This window comes from Pinus tabuliformis, chromosome X (assembly GCF_031772625.1).
Source record: "Pinus tabuliformis cultivar Carrire ecotype Pingquan chromosome X, CPIR1, whole genome shotgun sequence".
Classification (NCBI taxonomy): Eukaryota; Viridiplantae; Streptophyta; class Pinopsida; order Pinales; family Pinaceae; genus Pinus; species Pinus tabuliformis.
In genome coordinates this window covers 141755036-141782630 of record NC_142308.1, presented here as the reverse complement: position 1 = coordinate 141782630, position 27595 = coordinate 141755036, and the positions used below count along the sequence as shown (strand labels likewise).

The following is a 27595-nucleotide window of genomic DNA, read 5'->3' as shown; positions in this document are numbered from 1 at the left end:
AATTCAGTCTTTCCATATGTATCTGAAATTTCAGGCTGAACTGCATAATAGTTTAGATCCCATTTTATTCCATAGTGTCCTCCAAAAGTGATCCAGGAGCCTTATATCTCTATTTTAAGTAACGGTTCTTAGTAAACCATGAAGTCTCACTACTTCTTCAAAGAATAGAACATCCAGTTTAGTAGCATCACTTGTCTTTTTACATTCTATGGAATGTTCCATCTTCAAAAACCAATCTACAACAACCATCATTGAATCATGCTTCCTTTGTGTCCTTGGCAATGTTGATTTTTCCAATATAATAGATGCAAGTACATTATTTTTGAACTATGACAATTAATTCCAATGATATATATTATGTTGTTTAGCATAGAAATATGATCATTAAATAGTTATACTTCAAAAATTCAACACCATCGAAAGTAGAACAATAGAGATCACAAATGCATAAATAGACAAGAAGATTTCACCTTGGGCAAACCCACTAAGGGGGGGAACGCAACCAACCTTTCCCTTAGAGAATCAATGCAACCATACATACATCAAATTCAACTAACCAACAAGATGAGCATCCACTAAGATCCAAGTCAACGCTCCACAAAATCTAAGTCAAATGTCCACAATTTTGTCCACGGATGTTAGAAATTAATTAACAGAGCAATGAAATACACAAAAATATTGTGGAAACACAAATACAAAAACACATAAAATAAGAGAGACATATATATACGTGGTCCACCCAATTCAGGCTACGTCCATGGAGAAACAACCAATCCTTCCTTTTATATTATCCAACAAAATGAATAGATACAACATACAGTAGAGTCATTGTAATTTCCACTTCGCTCTCACACAGTCTTCTCTCTCTCTCTCTCTCTCGCTCGGAATAATGATCCACAACCGCAATATAATTCCCTCATATACTGAGGGGGTGCCTTCTAAGGAAGAAAACCATAAAATAACATAAATTATACCATCAGATCATCTTCCTAATGAACAACCCATATTGACTACGAAATAACAATATTTTACAAGGAATTTTTTCATTTATTTTTAGCTTTAGGGGTTCTTCCCCCAAACCCCTGCCGGGGGGGCTCATAAAAGTCATCATCTCCGCCCCCCATGGACCCCCCCCTTACATCGATTAAACATGCAGAGTTTCTGCCCCGTTAGGAACAAGGATCCAACGTGATGGAAACAAAAACCTTTGAACAATCAGGAGGATAATCAAGCTCCACACCCAACAATCTCCCACTTGGAGACTGATTATAGAAACTTCACCACTACTTCACTTGCTAGACAATACTTCCACTTTGGAATTGGTTGTTTCTCATCTTCATAATCATACTTGAAGATCAATTTAAACTGAGAAGGATCTCAGTGTCTCCCTAGTTACAACTTTTGTTAACATGTCTGTAGGATTATGGCTAGTGTGTACCTTTTCTAGCTTCAGTTGTCCATCTTCCAACATTGATCACATGAAATGGTACTTGAGCTATATATTTTTAGTCTTGGAATGAAATGTTGATTTATTTGCAAGATGAATGGCACTTTGGTTTTCAATGTATAACCTGCCCATCTCCTGCTTCTTGCCCAACTCATCCATAAACCTTTGTAACCAAATCATTTCTTTACTAGCCTCTGTAGCAACAACATACTCTACTTCTATTTTTGAAAGTGAAACAACGTTTTGCGACTTTGAAACCCATTTGACAATTGTTCCACCTACAGTAAACACATACCCTGTGGTGATCCTCCTGTTATCTTTATCACTTGCCATATCTGCATCAACATATGCCTATAAAGCAATGTTTGAACCACCAAATCATAATGTTGGATCTTTTGTACCCCTGAAATTCCTGACAATCCACTTCATTTCCATCTAATGCTCTTTTCTTGGATTGTTCATATACTTGCTTTCAACTCCCACTACATGTGCAATATTAGGGCTTGTGCAGACCATTGCATACATTAAGCTTCCAACTGCTAATGCATATGGAACTTTACATAGATAATCCATATCTTCCCGAGCCTTGGGACACATCTCCTTAGCTTGAGATGGCTAGCCAAAGGTGTACTAACTAGTTTTTCAGTCCGCATATTAAATCTTTCCAACACCTTTCCTATGTACTCACTCTAAGACAATGTTAATTTGTGATTTTTCATGTCTCTAGTTATTCTCATACTAAGGATTTGTTTTGCAGCACCCAAATCCTTCATTGCAAATGAATTTGCCAATTTTCCTTTGAGCACATTTATTTCTTGTATGTTAGACCCTGAAACAAGCATGTCATCTACATACAATAGAAATATAATATAGTTGTCATAATTTTGTTTCTTAATATAAACACAATGATTAGAATGAAATCTAGTATAACCTTTTTCAGACATAAGCCTATCAAATTTTTAGATACCATTGCCTTGGAGCCCGTTTTTAGGCCACACAAGCTCTTCTTCAACCTGCACACAAATTTCTCTTTCCCTTTCACCTCATACCCTTGTGGCTACTGCATATATATTTCTTCCTCCAAGTCCCCATGGATAAAGGCTATCTTTACATCCAACTTCTCAAGATGCAAATCTTCTGCTGCCACTGGACTTAAAATAGTTCTAATTGAAGTCATTTTAACAACATGAGAAAAAATTTCATCAAAGTATATACCTTTATTTTGTGCAAACCCCTTCACCACAAGTCTATCCCTATACCCATGTTTACCTCCATCTTCTTCCTTCAACCTGTAAACCCATTTATTTTGCAATTTTGTTTTACCTACAAGAAACTTGACTAAGTCCCAAGTTTGGTTATGCATCAAGGAGTCCATCTCTTCTTCCATGGCTTGCTCCCACTTCTTCCTGGTTCTACTTGCATTGCTTTTTCATATCTTTCTAGTTCACTAGAATCAATCAACAACACATAATATAATGAAGGAGAGTATCGTTCAGGGGATCTACTTATCCTGGTAGATCTTCTAACACCACTTTCAAGTGTTTGAGGTGCCTGTTGTTGTTGCGGCTACTGATCATTATGATTTTCAAGCACCTTTAATTTTTTTGTGATCTCATCAAGCACTCTGTATTATTTGTTTTCTTTTCCTGTTTCTTTCCCCATATTTGATCCTTATACAAGGCCTTTTCATTGAATATGACATCTTTGCTCCTAATGATTTTTTTATTTTCATAATCATAAAGTGATAACCAAAATCATTAACACGATATCCAATAAAGGTACATTTCTTTGATTTTTCTTCAAGCTTTGTTCTATTTTCTTTATTAATGTGAACAAATGCTTCACAACCGAAAGTATTTAAAAATGAGTATTTTACCTTTTTATCTGTCCATGCCTCCTGTAGAATACCACCATCTAAGGAACTTGACGGCCCTCTGTTATTAGATAAACAACAATATCTACAACATCTTCCCAAAATTGTAAGGGAAATCTCACATGCAATCTCATGCACCTTGCACGCTCCATGATTGTCCTGTTCATCCTTTCTGACACACCATTTTATTATGGTGTCCCTGTAACTATCTTCTCTCTATGAATCCCATGCTTTGAATAGTAGTTATCAAACTCTTTGTTGCAGTATTCACTTCCATTTTTTGATATGAGACACTTCTAGTTGCATCATCAATAAAAGTCACATAATAGTGAGAGCCACCGAGAGATGATACCTGAGCAGGTCCTCATACATCTATATGCAAAAGCTCTATTTTTTTTCTCTTATTTTCCTTCCCAACTCTGATAAATATGACTCGCTTATGTTTTCCGCAAACAAAATTTTCACAGAAATCCAACTCAACATGCTTCAAACCTGGCAACAAATTTCTTGAGTGAAGAATCTGCATCCCTTTCTCACTCATGTTCCTGAGCCTATGATGCCACAATGCCATATTTTCTCCTGTGGAGGTCAAATCATTAACAAAATAAGAAATACCATTGCATAAATACAATGTACTAACCTTTTCTCCTTTTGTTATTACCAGGGCTCCTTTAGTGACCTTCCAGGTTTTGTCTGTGAATGTAGTTACACAACCTTCACCACCTAACTGCCTTGTTGAAATTATATTTTTCTTCAAATTTGGAACATGCCTTACCTCCTTCAATATCCATTGGTTTCCATTTTGTTTCTTTATAAAAACCTTACCCATTCCAATGATTTTACAGGTTTATCATCACCCAAACGAACATGTCCAAAATCTCCTTGAACATAGTCATGAAAATGTTTCCTATAAGGTGTAGCATGGAATGAATCCCCTAAATCAACCACCCAGGAATCAATAATATTTTCTAATGAAAGAATCAAAGAATATTGCAACACATCACTTGTCACATTCACTTCATGATTTTTCTCTTACTGCCCATCACATTCTTTTCCTTTCTGAGATTTGCAACCTTTCTTCAGATGTCCTTTCTTCCCACATTTCTAACACACTATCCTTGATATGGATTTGGATGTGCCTTTTCTTGACTTACTATGGTTTACTGACCTCCTTTCTCTTTCCATTTTTCTTCCCCTAGTCTCTACAATCAAAGCATTACCTCGTGTCTCACCGAAGCTTTTCCATCGCATTTCCTCACTAAGGATGTCACCAACAACATCATCAAAGTTTAAGGTACTAGATCCATAGATAGAGTTACTAATGTCCATAACTAAGCTATTTCAAATTTATGTCAATGAGCACAAAAATAATAGAGCCCTAACTTCATCATCAAAATTTACCCCTACATAACTTAATTGACTATTAACCGTGTTAAGATCATTTAAATGATCAACAATAGATCTGCCTTTTGACATATTCATATTAAATAGACTCTTCATAATAAATACCTTATTTGAGGCCCGAGGTTTTTCATATAGTTTGGAAAATGTCGTCATTAAACCTTCTGTTGTCATCTCCTTTGAAATTTTTAAGGGCACCGACACTGCCAGACACAACGGTATTGTTCCTAGTGCCTTTCTGTCGAGAATCTCCCATTCTGCATCCGTCATACTCATCGACTACTTTGATTTTCTGCTCAATGGTAGGTACAAATATTTATGATATAGATAATCTTCCATTTGCATTTTCCACAGCTCGTAGTTTTGGCCATTAAATTTCTTGACCCTAAACCTACAATCTTCTGACACTGCTCCCACTTGAACTAGGAACCCTTCTCTCATGCGAGTTTATCAGCCAAATACACCTTCGGCTCTAATACTAGTGATTATAAATTAAATAATGAAACAATGAAATACACAAAAATATTGCAGAAACACAAATACAGAAATACATAAAACAAGAGAGACATAGATATATGTGGTTCACCCAATTTGGGATACGTCGACGGAGAAACAACAAGTCCTTCCTTTTATATTATCCAGTAAAATGAAGAGATACAACCTACAGTAGATCCATTGTAATTTCATCTTCGCTCTCACACAGTCTCCTCTCTCTCTCACTCAAAATAATGATCCACAACCAAATACAATTCCCTCATATAAAATGAGGGGGTGCCTTTAAGGGAAAAAAAACCATAAATTAGCATAACTTCTACTGTCATATCATTTGCTTAATGAACAACCCATATTGACTACGAAATTACAATATCTTACAAGACAAATTTTCATCTATTTTTAGCTTTAGGGGCATTGCCCCCAAACCCTCACCAGGGAGGGGGCTCATAAAAGTCGTTGTTGCCCCCCCATGGACCCTCCTAACAGCGATTAAACGGGTGGTGTTTCTGCCCCATTAGGAATAGGGATCCAACACAACTGAAACAAAAACCATTGAACAATTAGGAAGATAATCAGGCTCCACACCCAAAAACAGAAGCTCTGCAACAAGGCCTCCAAAAGAGCGAAAATTTGTCTTGCAACTATGCCTCAGACTTCGCATTATGCCACATAAATATACCATAGAAACAAGGTCTCCAAGAGGGCCGAAACTTATCTTGAAAACCTTCCTTATACTTTGCTCTATGTCACATAAAAATGTACTAGAAAAATCATCCAGATCTTGGCCTCCTTTGATTATGAGAGCGAGGGTAAATTAAACGAATCTCTTCCTTATGATTTTGGCCTTGTATTCCTTCTCATTCTTTGCTTAGAACAAAGATATATGTGATGATATGAAGTATTTTGTTGGAGGAGAGCGAATAGGCTACTTATAGCCTTTAAGTGATGCACATGGGTGTTTCTCTGGGCAGGCCGATATGATAGCTTGGAGGGCCGACTTGGTCACTTGTGGAGGAAAAATTAAAATTGAAAAATTAAAATTTTCTTTTGCAACAATCATGAAGAACATGCATTTCATAATTTTTCTTTTGAATCTAAAAATAAATAAATAATTTCTTTTGAAAATATAATTTACATTTCATCATGAAATTACAAATGAATATTATGAAGACCGACCATAGCTACACAATTCAACACTCCCTCTTATCTAGGGAGTTATTCATAATTACTATCTAGATGTTCTATGTATACATGATCTCTCTAAGGAAAGGTAAAATCATTGATAACATCATCATCTAGGTCAACACTCTTGACCTACATTAACATCATAAATAGCTACCACAACCTAGGTTAGCACTCCTAACCAATGGTACTCACTAAACTAGTCACCATGATTCAATGGGAGCCTCACTTCATGGTACTATGACTAGTTCAGGGTTGCCATCACTCATGGTAAAAACCTATGGAAACCCATGTCCCAAATCCAAAGGCCTCACTTTAGGCCATGATGTTGAAGAGGCACCCACTCCACGAGTGTCTGAGCCTCAGGGATTATTTTCTAGAATGTTTGTCCATCATGTTATCTCATCAACAGTCTGGGTTATGATCTTGTTGTCACTAATAGTTTGATTCAAGCCCCTATTTTCCATCCATTAATAGTATGAGCCATGCTCCTATTAACACTAACAATCTAATCCATGCCTCTGTTGTTGTCACATCAATACTCTCTCTCACCAATAAAAGGGTTCTCCATAAATCCAAGCTTGTCTCTGAAGTATACAAACTTCACCCGAGATAGAGGTTTTGTGAGAATGTTAGTTGTTTGCTCATCAGTGGGAATATATTGGATCCTTAATGCTCTGTTCTGCACTATATCACAAATGAAGTGGTACTTAACATCAATATGCCTCATCTTATCACAAAACATTGTAATTTTTATCAGCTTCACACAACTTTGATTGTCACAAAACAATATAGTCAATTCCAACATTTGGTCGAACAATCCAAAGAGTAGCTTATGAAGCCATACTCCCTCACAACATGTCATACAAGCTGCAATATACTCTTCTTCAATAGTACTGAGTGCGACAAATTCCTACTTCCTAATCATCCAGGATATCATAGCAGAGCCCAAACTAAAACATACACTAGATGTACTCTTTTTGTCATATGCACTCCATGCCGATTTAGAACCATATATCCATGTATTTGTACAGACCACCTGAAGCATATCTCAAACATTAGTCTACAATACCACACAAATACCTCAATATATGCTTTGTTGCAATCCAATTTGCATGTCTTGATACCATCTGGAATTGACTCAATATTTTCACTGTAAAGCCAATGTTTGGCTTGGTATTCACCAAATATATCAGTGATCCAATCAAATTTCGCTACATGGATGGATCAACCAGTTCAAACTAATAATCCCTCAACTTTCTTAGATTCCTTACCATAAGATTTTCCATAGACTTGCATTCCATCGTTCCAAAATTCTGAAGGATCTTGATCACATATTTTCCTTGCCCAAGAAGCATTTCACTATGTTTATGCCATACTTCTAGTCCCAAATAGTAATGCATCAAGCCAAGGTACTTCATGTCAAAATTAGAGGCCAACTCCCTTTTACACTAAAAATAAGATGCTCTACACCTGTCAGGAAGAAATCATCAACATATAGTAGCAACAACACATGCTCACCTTTCACAATCCTTATATAAAGGTTTGGATCAACAACACTCTTAGAGAAACCAAGTCTCATCAATTATCCATCAATTCTATAATACCAAGATCTTGGTGCTTACTTGATTCCATTCAAGGAGTTCTTCAGTCTACACACATGAGATTCTCTATTATGAACCTAAAAACATTGAGGTTGCTTTATGTACACCTCTTCCTCAATCACGCCATTGAGGAAATAAGTCTTCACATTCATCTGATGTAACTTCCATCCCATAAACAAAGAAAGATAAATAAGATATAATCATGGTGTGCTTGGAAATTGGTGAAAATACTTCATCATATTCTTCTTTGTCTTTCTAAGAGAACCCTCTAGCCATGAATATTTCCTTGTATTTATTAATGCCCCAATCAGTTGCATACTTGATCATAAATATTCATTTTGAGGTTACCATAGACTTCCCTTTAGGGCTTGGAACAATTTCCCAAACATCATTCTTCATAATAGATTGGTATTCTTCCATCATTGTATCCTTCCAAACTTGCTAGGTGGTTGCTTCCTCTAAGTTGGAAGGTTCTAAATCAATTAACTTATTCATTAAAGATGCATAACCATAATACCTTGTAGGTCTCCTAGATTCCATGAATGTGCCTTGTGGAGCAACATGTCCTTTTGCATCCTGCAAAGTATATTTGAGCCAAGATGATATTTTTCTATTTTCTGGAACAACCATAGGATCCAATGGTTCATAAGGTCCCTCTGTCATACTTCATGATCTTCAGGATGACTGGAGGATGAGGGAGGAATTGTAACCTCTTCTTTGGGAGCCACATTCTTCTTCTCTTCATCTTCAATGTTTGAATGCTCTTATCTAGATTTCTAATAAGCGACATATTCATCAAACATCATGTCCCTACTTATTTCAACATACCATTGCCTTAGAATATAGATTCTTTAGGATTTTTATGACTCATTGTACCCAACAAATATCCCCTTCTTTCTGGAAGGCTCTAACTTATTTCTCTTATCCTTGGGTACATGTATGAACAATAGACAACCAAATATTCTCATATGATCAACATATGGCTTCTGACTGACGAAAAATTCTTTGGGGGTCTTATATTCTAGGATTAGATGAGGACTTCCATTCAGAATGTAAATGGTTGTCCTGGTTACTTATCCCCACAATAACATTGGTACATATTGATAATGTAGTATTGCCTTCATAGACTCTTTAATATATCTATTCTTTCTTTCATCCACTCCATTCTATTGAGGATTATAGGGAACTATCAACTCCCTCTTAATCCAAGCTACCTTACAGAAGGAAATGAGTTCCTTGGAGGTGTACTCTCCTCCACTATCCAATCTTAGGATCTTTATTCTCTTCCTTCTGGTTCTCCACTTCAAATTTTAATTCTTGGAACATTATGAAAACTTCATCTTTTTACTTCATAAGATGATCCAAGTCTTGCAAGAAAAGCCATCAATAAATGATACATAGTATAGAGCGTCTCTAATATATTTCATTGACATAAGACCACACACATCAAAGTGGACTTGATCCAAAATCTCTTTGGACCTATGTTCACTACTTGGAAAGTGTTGCTTAAAATTATTTCTAAGAGAACATCCCATACACACCTTTATGATCCATATGAAATTTTGGTATACCTGAAACAATCTACTTCAAAGATGGAAAAGCTATATAATGAAGGTGTACATATCTCCTATGCCATATCTCACAAGGATTAATATCATTATGCGCTAAATCTTGTGAAGGTTTCCCTAGGAGTTTATACAAACTTCCTTCACGAATCCCAATAACCCTAGAAAAGATTATACTAGAGCCCTTATCCCACATAAGGACTTTCCCATTAATGAAGGCTACTATATCTCCTCTATCTTATAAACATGAAATTGAAACCAAATTCTTTTTCAAACTTGGAACATAGAGTATGTTACTCAAGTGAACATGTTCACTTGTTTCCAGCTCAACGAGTGTTGTCCCAATTCATTTGACTACATAATTGTTGTTGTTTCCAAGCTCCACCTTTGGATTCAATCACTTTCCATAAATCTTGTAAGATGATCACACTCCCATATCATATGCCTTGAAGCTCCATTGTCAATCAACCATATGTTGTCGCCATTTGCAATAGATCCTGTAAATGCAAAATAGTAGAAGTGTTCTTTATCTCTTTCAACTTTGGGTCTCATGGAATGTTCTTCAAAATTTTCCATGAAAGCATGTTGTTTCCCTCTTTTCTTTCTACCATTGAATATTTTAGGACATTGGATTGAAGTGTCCAAATTTATTGCAATGGAAACATTGGATTTATGAAATATCTTTATTCCTTTGAGGATTAGGTCTTCTATCAAAATCCATTTTCTTCTTTTGAAAACCAGAATTCTTTCTTCCTCTAGATTTTTTTGGAATGAGTTACATAGGCTTGAGAATCTTCTTCTTCCTTTGGCTTTCTTTCTCTAGACAAGTCTTGATTCTTCCTAAGAACAAGCTTCCCATAGTTCTTCCAAACTTGGAGCTTCCTTTTGGCTACTTATACCTGCTACAAATGAATCCCTATTAGAGAAATTTTGAGATCTAAAATGGGCCTCATAAGGAATACTATAAAATAATAGTGGAAATAATAAAATAAGATTAGATGACATCCAAAAAATTTAGAGTGAAAAAACAAAAAACTACTTTTTCAACTTGTGTTTTAAACATATCTCACTATGGTTTTACTCAAATTTCGAGTGGGAGCACTCGTTGGATGCAAAATTTAATTCTTCATCCAAGTAGTAACCATGTTGCATACTTTCAATGGAGCATGCTACACGAAAAATGAGAAGTACATGAAAAAACTGATTGCTATAACGTTTTTCATGTATTTCTCATTTTTCATCTAGCAGGGTCCATCAAAGGTATGCAACATGGGTACTCCTTGGATGAGGAATTAAATTTCACATCTAGTGAGTTCTCCCACTCAAAATTTGAGTGAAATTGTAGGGAGATAAGTTTAAAATACTAGTTGAAAAAATAATTTTTTTTAATCTTTTCTTTTTTTACTCCAAAACCGGTGAATTATCGCCCATGGTTGACACCATCATCTTGAATCATATTGGCTCTTATAAAGTTGCTTTTGGTTGTAGATTTTTGTTTTGAGGCCCATTTTAGACCTCAAAATTTCTCTAATGCCATGAATGTTGTAGTCCATTAAGTGTTGAAGTCATAAGATCTTTGTTAGAGACAATTTACTCAATAGCTTGTAGCTGATCTCTCAGTTGAGAAATATTCACAAAGAAGGAAGCCACTGTATCATTCTTGGTCATTCTTATATCACAAAGCTCGTTTCTCAAACTCATGACTTGGTCAATATTGTTGATACAAATCATTTAGGGTATCATACATCTTCTTATCAAAGCTTTGAGATGTATGGAATTAGATGATCCTTGATATAGTCAACAATAATTCCCATGGAAATGATGTCATATTTATTATACTTCTTCTTTCCTGCTTCATCAATAGGGTCAAACACCTTTCCTTGCCCAATTTCCAAAAGATATTCCCTTACGAGAATTAGGTGAATTCTTGTCTTCCAAGCCCTAAAATTAGTAGCCCCTCTAATTTTTTCATTGATTTCATAGTAGAATCCATAGATACAACTTGATTGTAGATCTAGGGTTTCTTCAGTGTAATCTCAAAATATGTCTTTTTCAAGAGTGATCTATGTGCTCTTTCCTTCACCAAAGTTGTGATACCATGTTGATTTTTGTAGTACAATAGATGCAAGTATTTTATTTGTGAACTATGATAATTAATTCAAATTATATATATGTTGTTTAACATGATAGTATGATCATTAATTATTACTTCAGAAATTCATAGTATAGAGATATCAAGAAGATTTTACATAGGAAAACACTATATATACACATTATTTCACATTACACCATTAATCCATCATAAACCCACTAAGAACCAATTTACACTCTCCTACACTACTTTCCTTATTCTATTTCCTATACCAATATCATACATCCAAGATACACAATCAACAAGGGGACCCAACAATCTTTTCCTTACTTATCAATCAAAGAGATATATCAAAGTCAAGTAACAGAACTATGACATCCCCAGAGCGAGGTCAACACTCCACAAAATCCAAGACAAATGTTCACAATTCTATCCACAAAAGCTCTGCAACAAGGTCTCCAAGAAAGTCGAATTTGTCTTACAACTTTGCCTTAGACTTCGACTATGCTACATAAATATACCACCTAAACAAGGTCTCCAAGAGGGTGGAAATTCATCTTGGAACTTTTCCTCGGACTTCACACTATGTCATAGAAAAATGTACCACAGAAAAGCATCCATAACTTGGCCTCCTTTGATTACTAGAGCAAGGGTAAATGAAATGTATCTCTTCCTTCTAATTTCAGCCTTGTATTACTTCTCTTTCTTCACTTAGAATAGAGATATATGTGGTGATATGAAGTATGTTCTCGGAGGAGAGTGAATAGGCTACTTATAGTCTTTAGATGATGTGAATGGGTATTTCTCTGGGCAGGATGACATGATAGCTTGGAGGGTTGACTTGGTCACTTGTGGAGAAAAAACTATAAATTGAAAAATTCAAATTTTATTTTGCAAATGTCATGAAGAACATGCCTTTGATAATTTTTCTTATGAATATAATAATCAATAAAAAATTTCTTTTACAAATATAATTTATATTTCATCATTACAAGTACAAATGAATATTATGAAGACCATTGATAACTACAAAATTCAACAAGCAACCCCAAGACAAAGTCCATGCTCACATCTTCCCAATGCCTTTATGGTACGGGAAATGGAGTATACAACCCCGTATTTTGACTTCTACCCTTTTCTATTTGGAAAAATCTACACCACTCAACAAATTTTTGGACATCCTTATTGATGTGAGGCCAAAAGTACCTCTCCTTTACTAACATTGTGGTCTTATCCATGCCAAAATGTCCACCTAAGCCTCCACTGTGTAGCTCCTTAATAAGATTCAACCTCATTGACCCTTGAGGAATGCACAATTGCTGATTTTTAAATAAAAACCCTTCTTGGATATGGTAATCTAAGAACATGGTTCTGTCCACACTCCAAGGTGCTTTACAAGTTGTCCAAGCTTCTCCAAAATCGACGTCTTTTGTATACAACTCCTTCATGATTTCTAAACCCACCACTTCTACTGACAATGTGTTGAGTAGAAACACTCTCATACTCAAAGCATGTACAACTTGACTATTGATGTATTGCAATGCCTTGTGATTAGTAAACAAGACAAATTCCTTGGGTAACAAATAATGTCTCCACTTCTTCAAAGCCTACACAATGTAAGGACTCTGGACACCACATATCTCCACAATGGTATGATATTGTCCACTTTGGGCCTAAGCCCTCATGGATTTGTTTTTGGGCTTTACCCCAAAAGGCCTCATACCAGTCCATCCTTATATACCCATGATCTTCCCCACTTCTATTCAATGTGGGACTTTGGTCGTATACCCAACAATCCTCCCCTCGAACAAAGGACCATCGAGCCTCCCCTCAAACGATTATCCATCCGTCCACTCTCTACCAACCAGGATTCTCCACCCAATGCGTTGGAAGCACACGCCTTACATGGAAGCACCACCTGCCTCTCCCAGGTCAACTCCTCTTCGCCGTGTTGGGACCAGGACACGACCATGAAGAATCTGAAGCACACCGCCTGTCTAACCGAGCTCATCCACGGATTCCATCGTGATATTACCGGGGCCCACCACCTTCGTTCGTTATTCCGAGGATTCATACACTTGGCTAACTTCGGGGCATGGCTCTCATACCACTTGTAAGGACTCTAGACACCACATATCTCCACAATGGTATGATATTGTCCACTTTGGGCCTAAGCCCTCATGGATTTGTTTTTGGGCTTTACCCCAAAAGGCCTCATACCAATGGAGATATTTGTCCATCCTTATATACCCATGATCTTCCCCACTTCTAATCAATGTGGGACTTTGATCGTATACCCAACACACAATAGCATAAAATTCACAATCATATACATAATACTTCTTCTTAGCATCGTTCAAATTTTCACTGAAGAATGTTATGTCTGCCTTCTTGACTAAAAACTACCCCAACTGTTGCCCGACTTGCATCATAGTAAACTTGGAATACTTTATCAAAGTTTGGTAGCACCGAAACAAGTTTCTTTGTCACCTTATTCTTCAGATCTGCAAATTATTTCCTTATTGTTGTTGTCCATTTAAAATTCCCCTTTTTCATGCATTCAGTAAGAGGTGCTCAAATCTAGTTGAAATTCTTAATGAATTTCCAGTAGAAGCTTTTCAATCCATGGAAGCTCCTTTCCTCAAAAGTAGTCTGAGGTGCGAGCCAATCTAAGACAATCTTCACCTTTTCAATATCCATCTTCAAACCTTCCTTCGAAATAACAAATCCCAAGTAAGCTAACTCATCTTGCATAAATGTACATTTCTTCAAGTTAATCAACAACTTATCTTCTTTCAATTCTTGAAACACTCAACTTACATGCTCCAGGTGCTCCTCTTTGCTTGTGCTGAAAATTAAAATTCCATCCAAGTATACTACAACAAAATTCCCCAAGAATGGTTTTAAGACCTCATTCATGAGCCTCATGAATGTGCTAGGGGCATTAGTTAGCCCAAATGGCATAACCAACCATTCAAACAATCTATCCTTCATCTTGAAAGCAGTCTTCCACTCATCACCTTCCCTGATCTAGATTTGATGATAATCACTCTTCAAGTCTATTTTTGTGAAATATGTAGCTCCTATCAAACATTCCATAATATCCTCCATCCTTGGAAAGGGAAATCGATACTTTATGGTTATCCTATTAATGGCTCTAGAATCTATGCACATTCCCAATTCACTTGTCTTCTTTGGAGTCAATACTATGATTTGCACATGGACTTAAAATTTCTCTTATCAGTGCTATATCAAGCAACTCTTATACCTACTTATTTACGTCCTCACTCTTTGTTGGATTCATCATGTAAGGTTCCTTATTTTTTAATCTCGATCCAAGAATAAAGTCAATTTGATGAGAAATACTTCTCACGGGAGGTAGTACTTTTGGAAATTGATCAGTAACAATCTCCTTGAATTCATATAACAAGGATTTTATTTTAGTAGGCATGGTGTCTAATTCCACTTCCTGTTTTACAACCTTCAGAATTACTTCTAAACAAAATTTTGTCCTCCTTTCTTCATGTACAAACTCTCTAGTTGAACACAACATGATATTGTTGTTACTCTTGCTTATACCTCCACAACTTTCTAGTGTTTCTTCTACCATTGGTGTAAGCTTGTACTATTGTCCATCTTTCCTAAACTCATATGTGTTTTTATGGCCATCATGGTAAACTTGCTTGTCAAATAACCATTGTCTTCCCAAAAGTATGTGGCATACATCCACCTCAACCACATCACACAATACATGCTCTTGAAGGCTTCCAATTTGAAAATTTAATCGGCATTTCTCAGTCACAACCACTTGTTGTCCTTTTTGTAACCATGAGACTCTATAAGTATTTCTGTGGACTAAAATTTTGAGTTTCAACTTATCCATGACTTCAGTGAACACTAAATTTTCAATACTTCCACTATCTATAACCAAGTTACAACCCTTCCCTTGGACCTTACATTTTTTTTTTAAACTTTCCTTCTTTGTTCTGATTCTTCCATTATCTTTTTCTCAGGCTTGAGAAACACTCTATGAAACATCATATTTCTCCCTGTTCTTGGTGAAGTACAATCACATTTTCCTCAACAACAAAAAGCTTCATAGGCTCATGTAACTTATATTCTGGCTTCACCTCTTCTCCCTACATTTTGTCCTTCGGAGAACTCATATTTCTTATGTCCATCAACTCCATAGTGATAAAAGGTAATTATATACTTCTCCCTTCCTCTTTCGAGACTTCCTCTACCTCTTCCAACATTGTTTTTGTTGAAGAATGTAAATAGTGTCAATCTTCATAATTGTATTTGTCATAATGGGTTTCATGCTTGGATAATTGGTCAATAGCTCAAAGCACCCATTGTGTGCTCTAGGATTTTTGTATTTAGTCAAAGTCAAAATCATTATGTAAAAGACCCTTCTTGGGCTTCTTATATAAAAGAAGAAAAATATGCTTTTGAGTCGAAGTGTATAACAATACCCCATCCTTAAGTCTGCTCCATCTTCTACAAAGTTAATTCCATCTTCTAAAATTCAGCCTTGCCTACTATTCATGTCAATCTCAAAGTACAATGACAAACCACTACATATATGCTACCATTCTACCTAGTTTAGTGCAAAACAAGACAAGCAATTTGATATGCAAATTTTCAATGAAGAAGAGGATGCGAAGTAAATTAAAAGGAAGAAGAAGGTACATCAAAGAATAGAAGACTATTGCCTAAAAGGAAGCCGAAAATATAAAGATTGCAGAGAGAACTAAAAATATCAAGGCTACAGAAAGGACCAAAAATCTCAAGATTGCAAAGCACTGATATATGTTGACTTGAAGATTTGACTATAGTTTGACTTGTCTACAAGGGAGACTGACTTGGAGGAACTGAGGGTGTCAATATTTTGGTCAAATGTCTTGGATTGTCTCATCTTGATTTGAATCTACTAAAGGAAGAGTTTGACTGTGTTTTCTCGTTCATAGGGGTTTTTCCCTAACTTAGTGCCTATATCTAGTGTTCATTTGTCTTTGATGATCTTCATGTTTTGGTAGTTTTTTTTATGATAAAGAACACAATAAAAACAAGAATAATAATAATCTAAAAGAATGCCACAAGCAATTATCAAGTTATAAGAGAAATAAATTAATATAACCCTAACTATGTTGCCCTAGATTTCTCAATAGTTTCCACCTCTACCACCTTGAAAACTAGTGCATTCTTCTTCCTTTTCACTACCTCTAGTAGTCTCTGTCTTACCTCTACCTCTTAAACCTATTCCTTGTTGAAAATTAAACAAGAAAATCCTAATTTAATTTTGTCCTTGAATTAAATTAGGTAGAAAATTGTAATTCCACATCTCATGAAAACTTGTATTAGTTAACTAAGTTAATTCAACTTAGTTTGCTCAATTAATTCGAGTTGAGGGTCTAACTTGAGTCATGTAGAGTGTCTCCTATATTATAGGAGCCCTAGTTGAGTTTATTTTGAGTTGTAATTAATTAATTTAGTTTAACTGATTTAAAGTTAGTTAAACTAATTCCAACTATTGGAGGAACTAGTGGGAGGTCTAGTAGTGTGGTGCTGCCTGCAGTGATCAACCAGTTAACTGATGATTCACTCATAAATAACTCATGCATGTCAGATCTGAGAGTTACCCAGTTGAGATTGGAGTTCAAGGACAATGTACTATCAGTTGTATAATCATCTAAATTATATAGGTGGTGCATGCAGCCAGAGGAAGGCCTATGAGGATTGCATAATTCCAATTGAGGAATTTACCTAATTAATAGGGGCTAATTCCCAAGGAAATAGCGCAAGGAAATAAGGACTTGGGAAAGTAGAAAACTGGCTGACTATTGGCCTAGGATTGTGTAGGAAGCTATGAGACAGATAGAGATAGTGCAAAATTTGCTCGGGCTTGAGAAAAGCATTGTAATCTTCTCATATTTTCTGATTAATGAAATATACAGATAGCAAGGGTTTTTAGCTGTGGATTTCCCTAGGAAATCATTTTATAATGTGTTGATTGAATTCTTTCTCTTGTATGCTTCGTGATTTTGCGATTGTTTAATTGTTTCCGCTGATGAGTAGAGTAGATTCAAGTCTATTATTTTAGTAAATTACAATTAGCAGTTTGAATCTACAAGGAATTTATACATGGTATCAGAGCAGAAATCACTCTAGAAGAGGAGAATATGAGTTTGTCTTTTGCAGGTGAAATCAAATTTGCAGTATCATACTTCAGAGCCAGCGAGATGTCGTTCTACGGATTGAGACTTGAATATGCCCTTGAGGATAGTTTGAACTATATTGCTTAGAAGGACAAGATGGAGGCAGTGTTGGAAGAAAAAAGGCCTAAGGAATTCATAGGCAAAGATATTCCTAAGCCTCCAACAACTAATGCTCAAGATCTATATTAATGGAGAAAATGTGTTGCAAAGGCGAGAATGATTATTCTAGAAAGAGTTCGAAATCATATTGTCTCGAACCTCCACGGTAAGGAGACTCCATATGCAATGTGAAAGGCCTTGACATACCTGTTTCAAAATAGAAGTGACTAAAAGAAGCTGAAACTGAAGGAAAAGCTCAGAAAAATCAAGATAGAGAAGGGTGACACAATACCAAAGTACTAGACCAAGTTCACCCAATGTCGGGATAAGCTTGGAAGTGTCGGTGTTACAATTCCTGAAGATGATCTGGTCGTCCTAGCTCTTCTAGGCCTTCCCAAGAGTTGGCACATCTACAAAGATTTGGTAAATGGGAGGGAGAAGCTACCAGAGTGGGAGAGTTTGTGGTCCGACTTGGTGCAAGAAGATATTCGCCAGAACACCAGAGATGGATCCTCATCCAAGCATGATGAGGAGGATAACTATGTCTTAACTGGAAAGGCGAAGAAAGGGAAAGGGAAGTCATCCCATTCCAAATCTGATTCCATTCAGGGTGGAAAGAAGAAGGACTTGTCGAATATTAAATGTTTTCATTGTCATGAACTGGGACACTATGCCACGAAGTGTCTGCAAGAGAAGGTCAGCAAGAAGCCCTCAGGAGGAGTAGTCGGTAAAGCTCTTGCTTCACAATTCGAGTTGGATTTCACTCTCATCGCTTGAATGGTGACATCATTGATGGGTAGTGTGTGGTATCTGGATAGTGGAGCCTCGTTCCATATGATGGACAACAAAGAATTCTTCAGTGACTTGGAGGAGAAGGACCTCCAGATGCACATAAAAATGGGAGATGATGGAAGGTATAGCGCGAATGGCATCAATACTTTTACTTTTCAGAGGGAGTCTGGTTCTCCTCTCACATTAAAAGATGTCATCTATCGGGTCTGAAAAATAATTTGGGTCCAGTTGCTATGTTGGAGGACCGTGGCTACGATGTGATATTCAGAAAGGGAAAGGCTTTCCTTTCTCACATAGAATTAGGACAAGTGAAGTAGATCAAGGTTTGCGTGAAGAACCTCTACAAATTGGATGTAGAAGATTATGCTACTTTGAACACAAAAATAGAGAAGGTGCAAAGTCGAGACATCAATGAGTTGTGGCATAGAATATTGGGTCACTTGCACTACGAAGCTTTGAATATCATGTAGCATATTTCTACAAGACTTCCCAAGGGTGCACTAGAGCAGAGAGATACATGCAAAGGGTGTACATTGGGGAAGTACACCAAAGCCACCTTTCATGGTAAGGAAAATTAAGTGCAAACAATCCTTGAAAGAGTTCACTCATATGTGTGTGAAATGTTCTCGACAACCTCCATAACTAAGCATAAGTATTATGTAATATTTGTAGATGATTGCTCAGTAAGTGTTAGATTTTCTTCATGCAGAAGAAATATCAGACGTTTGCTAAATTTTGTGAATTTAAAGCACTTGTGGATAAAGACACTGGCAGGAAAGTAAAGTCTTTCAAGAGCGATAATGGTGGAGAATATATGTCAAATGAATTCAAGAAATTTTGCGCATTAGAAGGCATTCGACGGGAGTTAATAGCACCCCTTAACCCACAACAGAATGGGGTAGCTGAAAGGAAGAAAAAAAGTGTTGTGGGAGCTAAACGAGCAATGTTACATGATCAGGGCCTACCGTTGCACTTGTGGGCTGAAGCATGCAACACAACTATATATGTGTAGAACAAAAGTCCTCATCGAATTCTCGAGATGAGTACACTAGAAGAAGATTTTTCAGGTAAGAAACTAGATGTGGCACACTTCAGGATCTTTGGTTCATCAGTTTACTGTCATGTTACCAAGGATGCAAGGAAAAATATAGAACCAACAACTGATTTGGGCATATTTTTGGGGTACACTGATACACCTCACAACTATCAGGTGTACCTACCATCTCACAGGATGATAGTGGTTCGTAGAGATGTGAAGTTCGATGAAGAGAAGGCCATGAGATGTTCCCTTGAGAAGGAGCTTCAGTTGCATGGATAAGAGGATATTTTAGCTCCAAAGTAAGAACCCTAGGATGATGTGGAACAGCCACAACAGAGTAGCAAAGAGTGGAATCACCCACTCATGCAGAGACTTACAAAGATGGAAGGAAGTGCATAAGAGAGGTTGACAAATTCATGCATGACTTTAGAGAGAATGTGGGATCACCCAAATCACAGCGTAGGCAGAGGAGGTCCCCAGATCAGTACACTGGCTACATGACTCTAATGAGCGAGAGTGTAGATATTGAGCCATCCTCATTTGAGGAATAAATGTAGAAACTAGTATGGGTTGATTCCATGGTTGATGAATATGACTCCATTATCATAAACAATGTTTGGGAAGTGGTCCTAAGACTAGAAAACAAGTCATTGGTGAGTTACAGATGGCTTTACAAGGTAAATCAAGTAGTATATGGGAGTGTGGAGAAACACAATGCCAAATTTGTGTCCAGAGGGTTCTCTCAGGTGGAGGGAATTGATTACGAGGAGACCTTTGCTCTAGTAGCAAGGTACTCTTCAATCAGATCTATTCTAGCACTTTCAGTGCAGATGGGATGGAAGATACATCAGATGGATGTGAAGACAACATTCCTCAATGGTGTGATTGAGGAAGAGGTGTACATTGAGCAACCAAAAGGATTTGAGACCTTCAACAGAGAGTCACATGTGTGCAGACTCAAGCGAGCATTGTATGGATTGAAACAAGCACCTCATGCTTGGTACACCAGGATTGACATCTATTTCACCAAGTTGGGCTTCACAAAAAGTGAAGCATATGAGAACCTTTACCATATTGTGGTTGAAGTTAAATTTTTGATTATGGTATTATATGTCAATGATTTAATTCTAATAGGTGATGAGAAGATGGTAAAATCTTGCAAAGAGGATCTTGCAAGAGAATTTGAGATGAAGGACCTTGGAATCATGCATTATTTCCTTGGTATAGAAGGATGGCAAGGAGATGAGGAATTGTTTGTCTCTCAAGGAAAGTATTCCCATGTGATACTGAAGAAGTTCCACATGGAAAGTAGTAAACCCATGGAGACTCCTCTAGCAGGAAACTGGAGGAAGGAAGATGCTACTTCAATTGAAGTAGTGGAGGCTACTATTTACAGGAAGCTTGTGGGTTCACTTATGTATTTGGTGAACACACGACCATACATATGTTTTGCAGTTAGCCAACTTAGTCAAGCAATGGTTAAGCCAACCAAACTTTATTGGAAGACAACTAAACATGTGTTGAGATACCTTAGAGGCACCACTCAGTTTTGTATTTGGTACAAACAGACAAAGGGAATGAAGATTCAAGGTTTCACAGATACAAATTGGGTAAGGAGTACACCCGACAAGAAGAAAACATCATGGCGAATCTTCAGTATTGGGTCAACAATAGTTTCTTGGTACAACAGGAAGCAGAGATCAGTTGCACTTAGTTTAGCGGAAGCAAAGTACATGGCTGTTAATCAAGCAGCTTGTGAGGCTATCTGGATAAGGAAGATCTGTGTTGGGTTATTTGATCAGTAGATGGATCCTACTGTGATTTACTATGACAATCAGAGTTGTATCAAACTCTCTAAAAATCCAGTTTTTCATGATCGATCCACACATATCGACATCCGATATCACCATCTATGAGATTATGTGCAGAGGAGAATCATGTTGTTGGATTATATTCCTACATAAGAACAGGATGCAAATATTTTGACAAAGGCATTGGCAAGATGAAAATTCAAGCTTCATAGAGGCAGGATTGGGGTAGAAGATAATCCTTTTCTTGTTGAGAGGGAGTGTTGAAAATGCAACAAGAAAATCCTAATTTAATTTTGTCCTTGAATTAAATTAGGAATAAAATTGTAATTCCATATCTCATGACAAATTGTATTAGTTAACCAAGTTAATTTGACTTAGTTGGCTCAATTAATTCGAGTTGAGGGTCTAACTTGAGTCATGTAGAGTGGCTCCTACATTATAGGATCCATGGTTGAGTTTATTTTGAGTTGTAATTAATTAATTTAGTTTAACAGAGATAAATTCAGTTAAACTAGTTCCAACTGTTGGAGGAACTAGTGGGAGGTCTAGTAGCATGGTGTTGCCTATAGTGATAAACCATTTAACTAATTATTCACTCATAAATAACTCATGCATGTCATATCTGAGAGTTACCCAGTTGAGATTGGAGTTCAGGGACAATGTACTATCAGTTGTATATTCATCCAAATTGTAGAGGTGGTGCATGTAGTCAAAGGAAGGCCTATGAGGATTGTGCAATTCCAATTGAGGAATTTCCTTAATTAATAGGGGTTATTTCCCAAGGATACAACGCAAGGAAATAGGGACTTGGGAAAGCAGAAAATTGGTTAAGTATTGGCCTGGGCTTGTCTAGGAAGTTGTGAGATAGATAGAGATAGTGAAAAAGTTGCTCGAGCTTGAGAAAAGCATTGTAATCTTCTCATATCTTCTGACTAATGCAATATACAGATAGCAGGGGTTTTTAGTTGTGGCTTTCTCTAGGAAATCATTGTGTAGTGTGTTGATTGAATTATTTCTCTTGTCCACTTAGTGATTTCACGATCTTTTATTTTCTTCCACTAATGAGTAGAGTAGATTCAAGTCTATTGTTTTAGTAAATTACAATTAGCAGTTTGAATCTACAAGGAATTTCTACATTCCTCAACCTTTCTGTTGTGTTTTCGTATTCAATTTTTATTCTACCTTCAAGGAAATGTGATAGTCTTAATCAACAATCCAGAAATAATGTGTGCTCATATCGTCTTGTATCAGGTATTTCAGTCCATTTGCATACCTTGTGACTCTTTGGAATTATGGTTCTTTTATACTAGGTCGAAGTGATAGTCTAAAAAAACCTTAGGTGTACTCACGAACAAAGGTTTCCTTTTGTCTTAGATTTTGGACTTGTCTATATAGATTATGTTGGTAATAAATAGGTAGAAATTCGTCCTTGATCTTTTTGACCATGTTCTTCCAAGTCTTGATATTTTCTAGCTAATTATTTAGTTTTCCTTTTTGTAACATATCCCACCATAGTGCAGCATGACCCTTCAACTTTGTCATGGAAAATCACACCCGATTTGGATCCTGAACATTTTCATACTCAAGTATATTTTGACTTCTTAAATTGAATCGGTGACCACATCATCTCTCATGTTGCCATCATTACAAGAAACTTAAATTCTTGCACTGCCTCTATTGCTCAAGTATAAAATCAACCTTGGTGTTTGGTCTCTCTCCTCAACATCTTGTTCATCATCCAATTCTTCTTCAGGCTTTGAATCTACTTCTGCATCTCCATTTCTTCTATTCTCTAACTCTTCTATTCTTGATCTTAACTCTTCCAGTTCTCGATTTCATGCACCTCTTCTCCTCGATGGCATCCTTAAAAGTTGTAAATGTCTCATCAACATCCAAAGACCTCAACCCAAGTTTTGTCTCCCAACTCGTAATTTTGTCACTCTTACCAAGAAACCACTGAATAATGTTTTCTAGCACCCTTTTATTCAAAGCAAATGAAGATGCAAATCCCATAACAGAACCCACTTTGATACCACTTGACGCAATCTAGGATTTTGTAGTAGCCACAAATGAACTACAAAATTAGAATTGTTATAGAGTGCACAACCCCAACCATTTGGTTTTGGCTACCATATTCAATTAATTCAAACAACTGGATCATAGAGCATAAATATAGAGTAAATTAAGCCTGCACATGAGAACTCATAATAGACTTAAAACTGTTGGAAATACTGAGAGGGGGGTGAATCAATATTTCTTACTTCAATTAGTATTTTTAACTTTTTAGAGAATTAAACATTATTAACATTGGTTAAACATACACAATCATTAACACCAATCAACAATACATAAAATCAAGACAGTAGACACCAAACATTTTTAGGTGGAAACCCTTCTTGGAGAAAAACCATTGAATGCTTCTTAATATTTATCTTCAATAAGTACATTAATAGGAAGCTCCAACTTCGAAGATTTACAACATCAATTGAAGGAGGCTTCGACCACCTAGTTTACCAGCTCCAATTGGAAGGACACTCCAATGCCCTGGTTTACAAACTCCCATTTGAAGGATGCTCCAACACCATTTTCACCAACTCTGACTAGATGGATGCCCCAATGCCCAAGTTTATAGGCTCCGACCTGAAGAAAGATTTGACTCCCTGATTCACTAGTTGCTACTGGAAGGATGCTACAACACCCTGCACAGGCTCCAACCTACCCTACCACCGACCCACCACCCTGAAGTGTTCTTAGGCTCTAATCTGAAGGAGACTCCACTCTCCTACCTCTCATCACACTGCTCAGCAAGCCACCATTTTCCCTAAACGCTTTGACCTTCTACTCACCACGACAAACCACATTTCACAATTTTTAGATTAGATCCACCTAATATCAATACAAAATAAACTGCAATAAAATTTTCCTATACTTAAATTGTACATCAAACTCTAACATCAATCAATATTTTCTTCTACATCAAACCAGCGAACATTGTCTTTACAAAAAATTCTACTCAAATTACATCATCCCATCATCAGACATTTAGTCGTGTCACCATAGTTCATCAATTGTTGTAAGTCCTGTAATGTATCATCTGTTCATAATAACTCAACTCACAAGACACATTTGTTTAATAATCCTAATATCAATAATCAAACCCTAACAACATGCATATAACAACCATCTATCTAACATGCTCTACTAAATTTTTAAATAACTTCAATAACCATAACTCAAACTTGATAACAGAAACCTACACTATAAATTATATAATAAGCTAGATGCTTATGACCTTTGCCATGCTAACCTTTTACAAACTCAAGTGCAGACCTTTTGAACTCCCCGTCAATTAGGCTTCCACCCCAAGAAATAACATAATTTAAACACTTTGTCCCAAATGCTATTTAAAAAATAAATTATGTAAATGTCTCCTTTAACACTCTCTCATCGATATTTGCATTAAAATAATGTGCCCCTTCATCAATTAGTAGAAGAAACAAGAGGGTTGCAAGCAACAAGTCCCTGCTTTGATAAGGCTATATGTGTTACTGCAGATTTTTTTTTGATGAAAGCGTTGGGAACATACTGAAACACTAGTTCCCGTAGCAACACTGGGAAATTGTGACAGGGGGTGCTTTTGGTGGGAACAGAGGCTTGAAACCTATTCCACCAGAAAAGGGTGTTTTCCCTTTAGATCATTTTCATGAATGCGACTCTGTAAGATCTCCAGAGGCCAGATCCTGTCTCGTCCAATTCATGGTGTCAAATTTTGAAATTTTAAAATTGGAATTTTTAGTATGGGATTTCTAAAGATGCTTTGTCACATGTAAATGTTTAGTGTTAAATCGTGCCACAACAATGTACAGTCACCAAATTACTCTGTTTTCAACTGACAATCATTTGGCTTTCGTCTATTCTATCACCACTTTAGACACATGTTAGGGATAACACAGCGTTAGAATCTCATTTCATTCATAATAGAATCTAATAAAGGGATGCTGATATTGCCACTTCCTCTAACTAATCTGAATGCATATATTATATATGTAATTATGGTCTGTCGATTGAATTCGTTGATTCAACAATTGAAGTTGATCCACCAGCGTAAGCAGATCAAGCAGCCAGGGTGTAAACTGCAGGGGTGCCAGTAGTATGAGTAAAAGTAGCTTCAGGACCGGGTGAAGTTTACCCTATTGAATAAGCAGCATATCTAGAAACATTTGATCGAACTCAGAACTCGGTTCACTTCGCCCTTATCCGGGGGAGAACGCAGGCAAGGCAAGGGACTGTCAACTGCTCAACAAAGCCCCAAGAGAGCGGTTTGTGCACACATAAATAATGAACCTCACAGAGGCAAGGAACATGACATCACCTAGTTCTCCTTCTTCCTGAAGTCCTAAACCATTGGTTCCCTTATCTAAGCAATCTATGTATAACCCTTAGTATTCGTATACCTTATCTCATATGTCACGGGACACAGGACTAATAATATGGCTGGCATATTAGCGTATCGAGATAGCCTAGGTGTGTAAGGCCAGAAGCACATCTGTGACCGTACCAGCACTACATGGAATGCCTCAAATCCAATAACTACAAATCTGAGAAATGTAGGCCTCTTTCGAAAAAGTATTTGGAGTGTCGTATGGAAAGGTATACACCCAATTGTTTGTTTGTGTGCATTTTTAACACGGTTGAATTATTCCATAGAATTTATTGAAAATTATTTTCCTATGAAGAATTTTTGTTTTTATCATATTTAATCTCTAAGCGATGAATTGAAGTTTTTTTGAAGTATATCTGACCTTGAATGGTTTTGATGGCATCTGGATTCTGAATAATGCACATTCAATTTTAGGTTATAGTTTATAGACATTTTATGTTAATTGTTTGTTTGTTGTTTTTACAGACTGAGTCATTGACTTAATCTTAAAAGCTTAAACCAATTACTATTCAAATTTGTGAACTTATCGTAAGCACTTAACCATCCAAAACTATGGTACGAGCATGCAGTTGCAACCATTTTTTTTTAACACAGATACCCAGTTGAATATTTCAAAACATCTTCTGAAATGGATGTGCTCGTGACCTTGAAATATGTTGATTTTATATTTAGGTCACATGTATTTAGAGTCATTACAATAATGGAGTAACATTGTTGTTAGCACTAAAACTCAATACGTTTCCCTTTTGAACATATTACCTTCCAATTATTTACTATATTGCATTTGAAATTTGAATGCTTGACTAGCGACCAATGCCTATTCCTAATTCCTTGACTGACGTTGAAAATGTGCGTGCCGGTAGGTGTATCCGATGATCAAGAAACATATGAGCTCATTAATTACGAGAAAGAGTGGGGCTAGCTAGGAACACACTCACTAAGGAAACACATCGAATCCATACCTTCGGGCCCCGGTAATTAGTAATTCTATTAATCTATCTAAACAAATAAAAGAGCATCTAAATGTCTTGTATTCTCCTAAATAATTTTAGGTAGCGACAAATGTTTGAGAGAAATAAATGTCAGTCTTAGTCTCGGGACTAGGGTTCTCCTTAATGAGAATGACAAGTATGATGATGCCTTCTCGAGGCTTGCATGCAAACCACCTGCCGGTTCTTCACACTAAACGTTTGTATAATGAGTGTGAAACCGAAACATGAAGCAATTCTTGATTACACAGCTGGTAGTTTGGTTTGTTGGCATGGCTGTGATGTTGGTCCTGCCGCTGTGATGCTGGTCTTGCCGCTGTTTCTCTTGCTAGCTCTTCTACTGTTGTTGGTGTAGGTAGTGATGGATAAGCACAACTTCTTAAGTTCAATATTCCACACAAGAGGCTAGTTTTTTTGGGGAGGGAAAGGGAACAGAGCGAGGGATCTTAAGCTGCTTCAGCCGCTGATCCATAGCTACCTACGACAGAGAAGGCATATGAGTAGCGGTTCTGCTAGTTTTCGAATTACTAGCAAATCTGGTAGTTTT

General features: G+C 36.7%; 1 protein-coding gene across 1 annotated transcript in view; it reads left to right on the top strand.

Moving 5' to 3' along the window:
• The window catches only part of LOC149138859 (uncharacterized), a 30769-nt gene extending 4232 nt beyond the window's left edge, over nucleotides 1–26537 (top strand). The window contains exons 2-4 of the mRNA XM_089450515.1: nucleotides 25225–25335; nucleotides 26180–26268; nucleotides 26525–26537. Of these exons, the coding sequence (XP_089306641.1) occupies nucleotides 25225–25335; nucleotides 26180–26268; nucleotides 26525–26537 (213 nt within the window). The remainder of the gene's footprint in view (nucleotides 1–25224; nucleotides 25336–26179; nucleotides 26269–26524) is intronic.
• Nucleotides 26538–27595: the final 1058 nt, after the last annotated feature.